Genomic DNA, 13315 nt, shown 5'->3' with positions numbered 1-13315 from the left:
CTCCCACGTCCCCCAATTCCTGTCGCCGACTCACTTTTTGTTCCGTAATAAGCCGGGAATAGCGTCCTTGAGCAGTGTGAGGCCATTGCGAGGCCAGAAACAGCTTCCCCAAGTCCATAACCAACACTCCAAATCCCAATGTGTGCAACCGAACCGAAAGAAACGCAAAAGAACCACATTACAACGTCGCAACCAAGTCCATCCGCTGTCACCCTCACGAAGGAGAAAAACTCGATGCCAGGATCATTTTCTTTTCGTGCTGATTGTTGGGGTTTCCTTGTGCTTTATTTTTTCTGTGGGATGGATTTCTGGGTTCCGATTGACAAAGAGAATTTTCATGAAGGAAATAATTGGAGAAAAGAGTTTCCATCCGCCCCCCAAAAAAGCCGCCGCCCTCGCCATCACTCAGCAAATCAAGTGTAATTCCTTTGTGAACCGCCGCGCCAATCTAATGAAACGCACGAGAAAAAGACAATGCGAAGTACCAAGGCTCCCCCGCGAGGAGCCGAGGAATGGCCAGCTTAGTAGCCATAAGCCGCGAGGGCCTTCGCAGTCTCCTCCTTGACAGAGGCGTTCTTCTTCGCGTCGGACAGTTGTCGTGCAGCAACCTTCTTGCGCTCGTAGTAGGCAGCGCCCTTGGCCTTCCGCCTCTCCTCCAACCTGTAATTGAACTCGTCAGCCATTTCGATCCCGATATCTAGAGAAGAGAACCGTGACAATAACATACCGGGCAACAACATCCTGGTACTTCCAGCCGACCTCGTGGCTCAGACGGCCAACGGTGCAGTACTTGCGACCGGGCTGCAGTCTCAGGACACGGAGAGCCTGGGGAACGACCATCTTCTTCTTCTTGTCGTAGGGGGGAGGGACACCCTCAAAGACCTTGAGGCGCTCCAGAGCGGCGGCACCGCGGGCGGTCTTGTGGGGGATCATACCACGGACGGCCTTGTAGAAGATTCTGGAGGGAGCGCGGAAGTGGAAGGGACCTGGAGAAAAAAGACGTCGTTAGAATCCTGAGAACACGACAATCGGGAGGCGTTGGAGTCGCGCAAACTCACCACCGCGAGTGGGGTTGTATCGGGTCATCTTGCGCAGGTAGGCGTGGTACTTGACTGTTTCCAAATGTCAGTATACTCTCATTCTCGTCTTCTTCGTCAATTCTGGCGATTGCTGGCTCAAGATCGAACAAGAGATGGGCTCGCAGCAGATTCGGCGGATGGCAGGGGATATGACGTACGCTTGGCGCGGAAGAACTCGCCAGAGATATTGAGGGCCTCGCAGCGGACGATAACAATCTTCTGACCGTTGAGGAGCTGCTTGGCGACGATGGAGGCAAGACGACCAAGGAGGTGGCCCTTGCCGTCAATGACGACCTAGAAAAGCGACACTGTTAGCATCCATCTTGCACAACGTGTTCCCAGTCTTGTTTCCTCCTCCCATCACCGATTGTCTGCGTCGGGTATGTGCCAGCCAAAGGAAGAGAAGAGGCTCGAAAGCAGCAGCAGCATCGATTGCCGCCAGCGCATATAGCAAGAACAGCAATCATGTCCGTATCCCAACACACTCAATCCCAAGCTCCTCTCGACTGCTTTGCCATGTGCGCTGGCGTCCATGCTCTCTCGCTCTCTCTGTCCTTTGCCTCTCTCTCGACTCCCTTGTCTGGCACTCCACAAACATTCGGATCCCAGGCGAAAAGACATGTGCATGTGGTGTTTTCAATGGTGAATACTCACAACCGACTCGAACGACGACATCGTACCGGTTCTTTCGGGGGGGTGGAAAGAAAAAGGTGAAGAAGACAGACGACGAAAACACACAAACCCTCCGACCTCAGGAGAATTTGTTGCTGTGCTGGTGTGGGTTAGTCGTCCCTGTTGTTGATGAAGTGGTCGCGATACAGATTGGAACGGCGAGAAAATCGCAGTGCCGCTTGGGGCTCGTTGTGCCTTTGGAACAGCAGGGCTAGCCGGATCGGGCAAGGGTGGGTTCCGGGGCAGGCGAGGAAGGGCTCACGGGTTGGTGGTGCTTAGGGCTGCGAGACCTAGAATCTGGGCCGACAATCTGCCGGGGCTTATCGGCGGTGGGATTTTTTTCTCGCTGTGCTTGTTTTGGTTGGTGATGGAAGATGCACGTGATTTCAAGTGGGATGCAGCAGACAGATGATGAAAGATGGAAAGATAAGGTTAGGTACGTACCATTTGCTGTAATTGATATTGGTGTGCACCATGTGAAGATCAAGACAGAGATGATATCAGTCATCAATGTGCCCTAAAATATAGATCAAAAGAAGTGCTATATAGAAGCTATACCTGATGAATCCTCAGAGTCAAATGTTCAAAAAACATGCATTTGGCTTTCGGTTCGTATTAATAGACAGCAACCCTTTATATCGCCATGCATCATCGTCAATCTATCGAAACACCCTTCTACTCTGTGTAGGTGTTATGTTGTGCCATCCCAACGGCCTTATACCAGCTCCCAGCTCCGTTCCATACCGTGCGACAGGAGTATGTAGCATCTCTTTTCTAGTGGTATTGTAGTAAGTGTGCAAATGCGAAAAAAGGTCTATATCGCTCATGGATCAAGCTGCTTCGTCATGGCCATCCCAGCCCTCGTTCCGCCAGCCATATCTCTTTTGTAAAAACCGTGTACCCCCCATAAGTGTCAATGCCCAATATTTTTTATAAGTGTGTGTTTAGAGAAACGCGCAAGGAGGGGAGTGATATAAATATGCTGTGTCAAGGATAAAAGACAAAACACGGCCCAAATAAGATGAATGATAATAATACTCCATTAAAAGCAACAAGAGGGAAAGAAGGAAAAATAGTTTGTAGTGCGCTGAATCATTTTGCCTTGGCGGTATCCAGCTGCTTGAGTACCTCTTGGACTCGTCGGACAAGGTCCTTTCGTTTCTGTCGAATCTCATCCACGCCCTCGGTCTCTACGCCGTCGAGCTTTAAGATGATTTGCTGCATGACGGATTCAGACAGCTTCCTGTGCTCCTCTTCTCGCTTCTTGGCATCCTTGGGGGGCGAGTCGATATAGTTCAAGCACAGTGGCAGCCAGTTGGAATGGAAGTCATCAGAGATGTCGCCCAGCTTCTTCAGAGCAGCACTGATCACCTCGGGCGGGACACCGTTTGTCGCGTCGGCGTTTGAGCCGCTGTCAACGGGGCTGGTTGGGGACGTGGCCTCGCTCTTGTCAGACCTCTTCTTGCTCTTCTTCTTCTTGCTCTTTGACTTTGAGGATTTGCTCTCGGTTCGCGGCTCATCCACAATAATCATTTCGTCATCCGATCGGCCGCTGTTGTCGTCCTCGGCGTCGGGGATGATGGCCATGAGTTCGCTCTTGTTCTTGACTCCATATTCTCGGACGGGGTACATGGACTCCTTGAGCTGCTTGCCCTTGTAGAGCAGTTTGACTCGGCGTGTTGTGCGCGACGATAGATCCATAAGGAGGCCAATACGGTCCCGCACATCTTTGACGAACAGCTTGCCATCACCGATCGAGTAGGCAGGAAAGTGAGCCGGATAAGTCACGCCTCTGTTCTTAATCAGCAGGATGTCGTCTTCGGGCTCTGAAGGTCCTCTGGAGCGCGGTCGAGGAGGATAGTAGCGGGTGTCGGTGTATTCGACTCGAGGGTCGTCAATGTCCTGGGCGGTGATGTAGCTAAAGTCTTCGTTTGTGACATCTGGAACGCCGCCCGACATGGCGCCGAAGCTCTGCTCGCGGTTGAGCGACCATCCGTATCGCGACATGGTGATGGGTAGGGCCACAAGGGCAGCGAGGCCGCTGTAGACAAATGTGGGCGGGACGCCCAGGGTCCCCGAGATGTACTCGCTCGACTCTTGAAGGGCGGCGGAGAGATTCGTGAGAGTGCCGTTGAGGTAGTTGGTGATGATGTGTTGCAGGGCACCGGAAGATGCCACGATGGGCTGGTTGGAATCCACCTTGGCGTCTTGGGTATCAAGGTGGCCCTGGCTGAGGACACCTTACCAGGGAAGAAGAAGAAGGGAGAAGAGGAGAAAGAAGACAAGGCGGCTATTTGTCTGGGATTCTTCTCTTCCTCTCTCTCTGTCCCTCTCTTTGGATGTTCAATGCTTGTTCTGCGGAACAAAAAAGATCGCGGGGTCGTGGGGGTGAACAGCAAGGCTGAGCAAAAATCGCTTGAACCGGGGCTGGCGAATGATCTCGAGCGAGGCTTAGCGGATTGGTTGGATTTGGATTGGATGGAGAAGCAAGGCAAGTGCAGGAAATTGCCCACACAAAGCGACGATCACGGAGCTGGCCGAAGGAGCGCGAGCCTAGCAATTCTATCCTTCTATCCTGTGGATGGCTGGGGCGACAATGAACGAGTGAGGCTCAGCTGATCAAATTCGTTGTTGGCAGTTTGCGGTGAATGAGCGTGGTCTGGTTGGTTGGCTGTATTCGATTCGATTCGCACAGCACGAGGCAGCACAGCGCAACAACGGGCTTCGCGATGGGTGGCTGGTGATGGGGCTGGATTCGGGCAAGGCCAGGCGGTTTGTGTCGAGACAGCGATGCGGACGAGATGCAGATGGATGGACGAGAATTATGGGGATTGAGGCTCTTTGGGACTGGTGACAATGTGTCAAGTTTTTTTTCATTCAATGTCTTCGGGTTCCATGTTTTTTCTCTTTAGCGGCGACTGGGGAACTGGCGGGGCCTGGGGGTCCCCTGTGTAGCGGGAGTTTAGTGGGCTCGAATTAATTAGAGGCGCTGTCAGCGCTGTAACTCTGCCCGCATGCAACACACATCCATCCATTCTATCTGTAGGTTCATATTCTAGCCATGATGTTAATGTCCATGGTGTTGCCTTGAAACTTGCATCCATCTCCAGTACCTATCTCGAAAAGGATCACTGTTGAACGGCCGAATCTGTCCCTAGTGGTCAACAGACATGTGAGCATGTTCACACCATGTTCAGACAATACATCCCCCGCTGCTGACATGTTCACGTCCTGCTGATGCCCAGGTGCCCTTTGTTGCTGAACATCGAAAGCGAGGCATGGATGCGCTTTTAAGCGTCCACGATGCATGACATTGGTTGATGACAAACAAAGCGCTTGCATTGTCTAAGAAATGACAAACGGTGCACATGCTCGGTCGCTGTTCCGTCACTCATCTCTTCACCGGGCAAGTCTCTGATCTACAACCAGACCAGAAACTGACTGGGGCCGGAAATGATACTTCGGGTCCGATTCCGACTTCTGGTGTTCCGTGTTCTGATGTTCCGTGCGTCTACTGTACCGTGTCCGACTCCTCCCAGACGCTCTTCCGAACTTTCATCTTCCGTGATTCTGCCTTTAATAGACCAGGCATGTACGAGTAGATAGGCGCACAACTTATCGCCTCGGACATCCAAGGTTAATATTTGTCAGCCCGGTCAACTATCCCCAGCAGCCGAAAACCACTCCCGACATACGAATAGCAGACGGCCAATAACAGCATCTAGATTGCCAGCTGTTCATGTTCGAGTCGCGTTCCTGTCATCATAACTCGGCAACATCGCCAATCTAACGGTGGCATCTAGACTCAAAAGAGACAAACGCCCAGGTTCCCCGCGAAATAGCTGGCAAACTAGCCTCTGGACCCCAAAGCCTCCCGCGTGCATAATTCCAAACCTTTTGCATTTTGCGGAGGTCCGCTATAGTCCATTTGCATCTGCCGTACATTGACTCCGTGTTCTCGATCCCCAGCTGCGCTTGTCTCTATGTGGCCCTAATCGACTCTCGTAACTCCAGTTAGCAGCACCTACTAGGGATATAGGAGTACCAAGTGGCTGCTCCAACGGACATTGATATCGGCAATGAGACGGTAGCCGAATATTGGACACTGTGTCGATGAGATGCATGTCCTCGCATATTCGTGGGGTTGGCTGCCAGTCTCCAGGGCTATGCGAAGCGATACGACGTCCACCTACATACCCCCGTAGAGTATGCAAGGTTCCAAGGTTGGGGGGCATATCCGACTCTAAATAAAGCTGTCGTTATCAAGGAGTTATCAAACGTCGGAGATGCGCCCCAACGCCCGCATTCTTGCGTCATGATTCAAGGAACTTGTGTTTGAAGAGATGAAGGTTGCATTCATACTTGTGATATCTACCTACTCGAAAAAGGTACATGTAGTCTGGCCTCAAGTTAGGGCTGAAATCCAGCACTGTACAAGGTATGCCAAGCATGCAATAGTACGGAGTGGTTGTGGTACTAACACCATGCACTAGGAAATGCTACCTTCAGACAGGGATAATGACACAGGATCGGAGAGGAGATAGGACAAGATTCGCACACAAGCGGGCCTCGGGCTGGGGAAGATCCGTTGTTGCTCTGTTGCATGTGTGTTCGGTTGCATCCCGCTAGCATGGCTGGGCAATGGCTATATAAACAGCTCATGTGGTGGCCATCGAGCAAGACTTAAGAGTTTCATTCATCACCTAGATATCTTGCAATTGGCAGCGTTGCACAACTCTTTCCAAGATGGCCGTCATTTCAAAACCATCGATTGACATCCAGGTGTGTTGTGTTGAGCAATCAATATATTGCATTTGGATCTCCATTATCTGACTGGCTGGCTGGCTGACTGACAACTCACCTATGTAGTCCTACCCAGGCAACATCATCAATGGCAAGTTTGTGCCAACAGCAAAGACACGGAACACAATAGACCCAGCTACCGAAAAGCCCCTGTGGCCCGCCCCATTCGCAACCAAAGAGGACCTCGATGTCGCCGTCAAGCACGCCAAGAATGCATTCAAAACCTGGTCCCAGACAACCTTCCAGGAGAGATCCGAGCTTATGCTAGCCTACGCAGATGCCATAGAGGCGAACCGTGAAGAGCTCGAGAAGCTCGATACGATGGAAACGGGAAAACCCGCCCTCGTCTCCAAGACCGAGTTTAACAATGTGATACAATGGCTTCGGGCCTTCGCCACCATGGAGCTCAAAGACGAGATCCTAGAAGAAAACGACGAGCGCACAGTATATGGCACGCACCGTCCGCTGGGCGTGTGCGGCGCCATCGTGCCTTGGAACTGGCCTGCTCTCCTTGGCCTGGGCAAGGTTGGGCCTGCGCTGATGACCGGAAACACCATCATCATGAAGCCGTCGCCGTTCAGCCCATACACTGACCTGAAGCTGTGTGAACTCGGCATGTCCATCTTCCCGCCGGGTGTCTTCCAGGCTCTCAGCGGCGATGATGCTCTCGGCCCCTGGATGACGGACCACCCCGACATCAGGCTCATCACCTTTACTGGCTCTGTTCGCACCGGCAAGCTTGTTGCTGCAAGCTGCTCCAGGACGCTGAAGCGATGCGTTCTCGAGCTCGGCGGCAACGACGCCCTCATCGTGTGCGAAGACGTCGATATTCCTAAGTGTCTGCCCAAGATTGCCACCATGACCTTTATCAATTCGGGGCAGATTTGCATGCTGGCGAAGCGAATCTTTGTTCACGAAAAGATATACGACCAGTTCAGAGATGCCTTGGTCGAGTTTACCAAAGAGAACATCAAGACGGGAGGCGGATTTGAGCCGGGCGTTTTGGTTGGACCTATCCAAAACAAGATGCAGTAAGTGCCTACGTGTATTCTTCTTAAAATCCCCCTATTCAAGGTTTACAACGGCTTACCTTTTTGACTCCTTCTAGATTTGACTTGGTCAAGGACATGTACCAGGACGTCAAGAAGTCGGGATACAAGGTCGCTCTCGACGGCAAGATCCTCGACTCCTCCACCGGCTACTTCGCCGAGCCCGCCATCGTCGACAACCCCCCCGACGACTCCCGCATCGTCCTCGAGGAGCCGTTCGGCCCCATCGTGCCGCTCCTCAAGTGGTCTTCCGACGCCGAAGTGATTGAGCGCGCAAACTCGCTGGACATTGGACTCGGCGCATCGGTCTGGGGCAAGGACCTGGAGCGGGCCGAGAGGATGGCGCGACAGCTCAGTGCTGGCAGCGTCTGGGTTAACTCGCACTTTGATGTTGCGCCTAATATCCCGTTTGGAGGGACCAAGGAGAGCGGATTGGGGAGGGAATGGGGGATTGAGGGCTTCAAGCAATTTACGGACCACACGAGTTTGTGGGTGTGGAAGAAGATTTTCGAATAGGGGTGATGATGATTGGGAATGTTTAATGAATGAATGACAAATATTAGGACATTGATGTGTGTGCAATCGTCGTTTTACAGATTTAACAGCGTTTGATGCCTGGTGAATGATAGCGATGTTATTAAGGATTGGCTGACAGAGTTCCCCTGGGTGGCAGCAGTTGAATAATACGACATGCATGGTCGCGCAGTGACTAAGAATGAAACACTCAAGTATGGAATATTCAAATTGATTTCAGCTGAAGTAATCGATGATGGGATTATGCCGCTGTTTGTTTTGCGACAGGTCGACCGAATTCGACCGAGGCTTTGCGCACGAAAGACTTAGCCCACCAATTGCCACAGTTGGCAATATCCTATCTGGGAAATGGGCATCGAGTACACCGAATAACCAGCGCACGAAGGATTCAACCATCTATGGAAGCTGATGTGTAACCCCAGATCGGGCTCAGCATACAGGGGATTGAATCTAAAATTATCTACAGAACCCAAGCTCTTCATACATACAACAAACAATATACCACTAAATTTGCCCTTCTACTCCGGCAGATCAAGTACCTCCAACAACAAGACCAACGCCCGAAGAGAAGGAAAAAAGAGGAACCATCACCACTTCTCCTCCAATCACGCGCCCGCCCTGGCCCTTCTGCGCGCTTTGGAATCAACTCTCTAGTCCACATCCTGATTAGTATCTTGACAAATACCTTGGACCCAGGCGTTGCCCCTCCCGGCTGACTGATGCAGTTGAGTGGCTGCTTCGGGCGGCTTCGTCATTTTGCCGGGTTGTGGTAAATCTCACCAAGTGCCCGCATAATCAATCCAATCCCGCAACCCACGCCGCATTACATATCATATACGAGTATATAGATATAAACAGACCCTCACCCCGATCTTTTTAGTTTCAGCATCTCAAACTGTCCACATCCATGAACTTTATCCGATCCTTCTTCACATCCGCTGTTAAACTGAGTCCCGAAGCCAGAATGGCCAACGTCAAGGAAGTCCAGCGAATCATTGACAACAACAATGTTGGTGAGTTTTTGCATCTCTCTCTTTCTCTCTATTCAAGCCCGAATCTAACCGGTCGGAATGTACAGTCGTCTTCTCCAAGACCTGGTGCCCCTACTGCAAGGCCACCAAGGCGAAGCTGAACGAGCTCAAGGCCCAATACGAAGTCGTCGAGTTGGACAACCGAAGTATGTCTCTTCCTTTTTCCTCTACCCTAATCTCAAAACATATTCTAACAACAGATACTATAGACGACGGTGACGACCTCCAAGACGCCCTCCTCGAAATCAGCGGCCAGCGCTCCGTCCCCAACATCTTCTTCGCCCAGCAGCACGTCGGCGGGAACTCTGACCTGCAGGAGCTCGACAAGCGCGGCGTGCTCAAGAGCCGCCTCGAGGAGGCCGGCGCATATGCGTAAGCTGCTCCAGCATTCTTTGTTGTTGCGGTGCGAATCTTCCCAGAGCAGGGAGAGGGGAGATTATAAGAAAATGAAATAAAATAAGAGAACAATTTTGGCTGATGGGCTGTTTGCGCTTTGCTTTTTGGGCGGTTGATAGAGGGGCCGACAGATCCAAGATATAATAGACGGAGAGACCTTTGCGCAAGATGCGTAATGGTCGTGCTTCAGCGAGGCAATTCAGCGATATTACATTGTTAGCTTTACAAAAATAGACAATCAAGAATATACATCTTGCCATCACATGTAAATATGGATTCATTGAGTTGTTTTCTTATTGCTAGATCGAGATGCGGCGTGCGTCTGTCTTCCGCTGCTTACTATTATACAAGATATATAAGTGCTTTTACAATGGCGAGTATTGGCAATTACCAGCCGTCTATACTATACGACTTGCGTCGCAACCGTTCCCACCGGCCTCTCCACAAACTCCATGACGCCCTCAATGATGCTCTCCCGCGCCGGCTCCGACGCCACCTTGCTGCCGGCAAGATAGTTGAGCCAGAGCAGTCGCGACAGCCTCTCGTCCTCAACCGTACCCATGAGCTCCCGCTTGGGATCCTTGCCTCGGCCCGAGTTGAACATGACGGACAGCACGCCCTTTTCGTCGCGGCACAGAAGCAGCTCCTGCTTCTTCGGCACTGAGCCTCGGTTGAAGAGTGCCTTGAAGTCCTTCATGGCGGCACCAAAGGACTCGTCGTTGTAAGCCTTGTCACGCTGAGATCGTGCGGCAATGGACCGAACGAATCCGTCGCGGAGGTGGTGGAAATCGGTATCCCGCACCGGGATGATGCGCATCACGCTGCGGCATTCGGCTTCCCTCAGGAGAGTGTCCCACGTCTCCTCTCCTTCAGTGACATCCTTGAGAGCCTTTCGCAAGGCATCCTTTTCGGCGGGTATCAGTGTCGTGGCGCTCGGATTAATCTTCTTGATCAGGTACTTTTGCAGCTTCGCAATGTCCTGCGTCGCTACGTAGAATCCCACCATGTAGACCTGGATGCCGATGAATGTCACCGTGCGCACGCCCAAGCCCACCAGAGTGTATTCGCTTCCGTGCTGGTCCGAGATGCTCGCCGCTATCGAATTGTCCTCCCTCGCAGTCGGCAGCTTGACGTCGATTGTTCTTGGAAACGCAGGGACAACGCTATTACCCGTAGGAACAATGACGTTTCCGTCTTCGTCATGCACAACAATTTTCCTCTTCTCTCCAGCTTCAGTCTTGAAGGTTTCTGTGGGAATCGGCGGGGCGTCGCATTTCACTGCCACCTTTGCCTTTTGCTTGTCTTTCTGTTCCGCAAGTGCGGTTTTCAGCTTCCACGCAGTGTAGACGAACGAGATGATGCCGGCGGTAGCACCGGCAGCGAGGAAGATTGTGCGATGGCGCTCATAGTCGCGGCGCTGGGAATTGAGCTTGTTCAGGTCGAAATCCTGGGAGACGCGCGAGGAACCCTTGCCGGAGAAGAGGCTTCGACGGAGGCACTGCTGGCATCGGGGCGAAGACCGGAGGACCGGCCGGAGGGTCGTTGGACGGAGCATGACGGGAATTGTGTGAGCCTTGAGGGATTTAGTCAATTGATTGAGGGAATCCGGATCCAATCACCTCATTGGGACAGCGGCGAATGAGGCTACACAACTCCTCGGAGATGGAAACTGTAAGTGGCATGATGCTGGTGTTGAAAGAACCCAGCGTGCCCCACGTGATGTGACATCATTCGGGCCACAGTCATGTCCGAGGCTACCCTGGAGTGCGATCAAGAATCTGATTTTTTTTTTTTTTTTTTTATGGCGTCTTGTCACTTAGATAGGCGTTTTGTGCGTGATTGACATTGTAGAATATTAAAAGAAATAATCTGGATTAAATAGGCATTGATATTGATGACAGGAATGAGTAAAGAATTGATCGTGGTATACACCATGTGTATGAGCGCATCTTTTCTCATGAGTTGACTTACACAGACCATCGATTCTCCAAATTAGAGCAACCCAATTGTTGTGGCATCAATGTCAGCTATGACGGAACTAATAGATACAAGTGAAAGAGCCTATTCAGAATTCACTAGTTCAGGTAAGTTCTTTAGAAGCATCCATGATGATCCAAGAGACTATGCTGGCCGGACTTTTGTCCAGGCGTGTTAGTTTGAGATCAGCCTTGGCCACAAACTCTGTTATCCCAAGCGCTTATTTCAGCTGCAAAATCACAGTGCTCACTACAATAGCGAATATATCGTCTATCTACTGGGCAGAAACTACTGTAACAATGACCACCGCTCCCATTTTGTGGTTCTTTACCAATCATTGCACCCTTTACGCGTGTTGCGTTCAGTTACACCAGCAGCCAGTAATACGCCAGCGTTCATGCATGCATGCTACATACATATCAGCAATTCTTCACCTTTGCACCACAGCCATAAAACTACCACAGCTACAATACCTCCTTTGATATGAACACAAGCGACATCAATATCACAACTTAACACACAACACATTCTCCCCCCAAGCAAATTCCCACAACTACTTCTCCAATATTTCTTCTGCTGGTTTTGACGGCCCGGCCCGCATCTCTTATCGATAATGCGGACACTTAATTGGCTAGGTCATCTTTGCGCGCTGATTGGCCCGCCGCTCTACCGCCAATTGCCTCCGCCAAAATTATCCCAAGATGCAGGCCATAATAGCACCATGTCCAATGCACTCACTTCCTCACTCTTTGTCTTTGTCATCCCCCTTCTAGCCTGCATCCCTCCAGCCTTGATCTCTGTGCCGCTCCTTCAACCCTCACAAGGCAGAGATCTTTTCCCCGTCTGATTCTTTTCCCTGGGCCATTGCTCGGTCGCTGGGATTCCGTTCCTTTTTGCTCTTCCTTCTCCGCAGTGTCAATCGTTCGTTTTGCAATGTCCACGTTGCTCCCCGGCCTTCACATCAGCAGAAAAATCCCCTGGAATGCGCCGGTAGAAACAGTCGTGAGTTTTTCATCTCTTTTCATCTCCATTAACAACTGGAACTGTCTGGCTGACTCTTCTCCTTCTTCTTGTCTTGAACAGCATTTTCGATTTCGTTCCCGCCACATCACAGCCATTGGCCAGGCAGCCGACAACTATCATCCCAATGTCCGCCGCTTAAAAATCCAGTCGACCCTGTTCGACCAAGTCATCAAAGCCATTCTCTACCTATTCCCGAAATTCGCACAAGCCTACCTGCGGCGATGGTTCCCTGAGTGGTACCTCCCGTCGGCCATCGTCCTAAAGTCCCAGAAACCCGACTGGGAAGAAGAATTTGACAACGAGCTGGCCTCGTACCGCAGCCTGCAGTCGCTCCAGGGAACCGTCATCCCGCGACACTTTGGCGTCGTCCAGTTTGCCGGGGTGCGAAGCCACCTCATGGCAGACGTTGGAGGAGTGTGCATCCCTTATACGACCGAGACGGCGGAAGAAGCATATACCCTTGTTCGCAAGCTCCTGTACGAGTCGCTCACTGCGCTTGCGTCGAGAGGCTTTGTGCAGGATGACGTGAAGCTGGACAACTTCCACGTTGTTGGGAGCAGAGTCGTCGTCGTGGATTTGGAGCGAGTCGAGAGGGGCAGAAGCCCCGACGAGCTGGCCAAGTTTGTTGACTCGAGCATCCAGATTCTTATGCAGCAATACCGAAACTACCTGGAAAACTTGAGAGCTAGATACCCCTGATGCCTGTTATACGTCGAGATGCATATACATAGAGTGGCGTTTTTTCCTTTCT

At 51.5% G+C, this 13315-nt stretch overlaps 6 protein-coding genes across 6 annotated transcripts; 3 read left to right on the top strand and 3 right to left on the bottom strand.

Moving 5' to 3' along the window:
- Positions 1-521: 521 nt before the first annotated feature.
- Positions 522-1754, bottom strand: M431DRAFT_498615 (hypothetical protein; the record flags this gene model as incomplete). Its single annotated transcript, XM_024917712.1, has 5 exons — positions 522-660; positions 728-986; positions 1059-1112; positions 1238-1373; positions 1734-1754. 5 exons carry the CDS (start codon positions 1752-1754, stop codon positions 522-524), a joined length of 609 nt encoding a protein of 202 aa, XP_024771048.1.
- Positions 1755-2843: 1089 nt separating this feature from the next.
- M431DRAFT_8577 (hypothetical protein) lies at positions 2844-5146 on the bottom strand (the record flags this gene model as incomplete). The annotated part of the gene is made up of 2 exons (XM_024923599.1): positions 2844-3991; positions 5113-5146. 2 exons carry the CDS (start codon positions 5144-5146, stop codon positions 2844-2846), a joined length of 1182 nt encoding a protein of 393 aa, XP_024771047.1.
- Positions 5147-6497: 1351 nt separating this feature from the next.
- Positions 6498-8119, top strand: M431DRAFT_93837 (hypothetical protein; the record flags this gene model as incomplete). The annotated part of the gene is made up of 3 exons (XM_024924520.1): positions 6498-6533; positions 6621-7585; positions 7663-8119. The coding sequence occupies 3 exons, from the start codon at positions 6498-6500 to the stop codon at positions 8117-8119; spliced, it is 1458 nt and encodes a 485-aa protein (XP_024771046.1).
- Positions 8120-9101: 982 nt separating this feature from the next.
- M431DRAFT_498612 (hypothetical protein) lies at positions 9102-9544 on the top strand (the record flags this gene model as incomplete). The annotated part of the gene is made up of 3 exons (XM_024917711.1): positions 9102-9150; positions 9216-9314; positions 9378-9544. The coding sequence occupies 3 exons, from the start codon at positions 9102-9104 to the stop codon at positions 9542-9544; spliced, it is 315 nt and encodes a 104-aa protein (XP_024771045.1).
- A 423-nt stretch (positions 9545-9967) lies between these two features.
- Positions 9968-11119, bottom strand: M431DRAFT_498611 (hypothetical protein; the record flags this gene model as incomplete). The annotated part of the gene is made up of 1 exon (XM_024917710.1): positions 9968-11119. One exon carries the CDS (start codon positions 11117-11119, stop codon positions 9968-9970), a length of 1152 nt encoding a protein of 383 aa, XP_024771044.1.
- Positions 11120-12474: 1355 nt separating this feature from the next.
- On the top strand, positions 12475-13263 carry M431DRAFT_93465 (hypothetical protein; the record flags this gene model as incomplete). The annotated part of the gene is made up of 2 exons (XM_024924480.1): positions 12475-12543; positions 12625-13263. The coding sequence occupies 2 exons, from the start codon at positions 12475-12477 to the stop codon at positions 13261-13263; spliced, it is 708 nt and encodes a 235-aa protein (XP_024771043.1).
- Positions 13264-13315: the final 52 nt, after the last annotated feature.

This window comes from Trichoderma harzianum (genome assembly GCF_003025095.1).
Source record: "Trichoderma harzianum CBS 226.95 unplaced genomic scaffold M431scaffold_12, whole genome shotgun sequence".
NCBI lineage: Eukaryota > Fungi > Ascomycota > Sordariomycetes > Hypocreales > Hypocreaceae > Trichoderma > Trichoderma harzianum.
The sequence above is the reverse complement of the archived record's forward strand: the minus strand, read 5'-3'. Positions and strand labels throughout refer to the sequence as shown.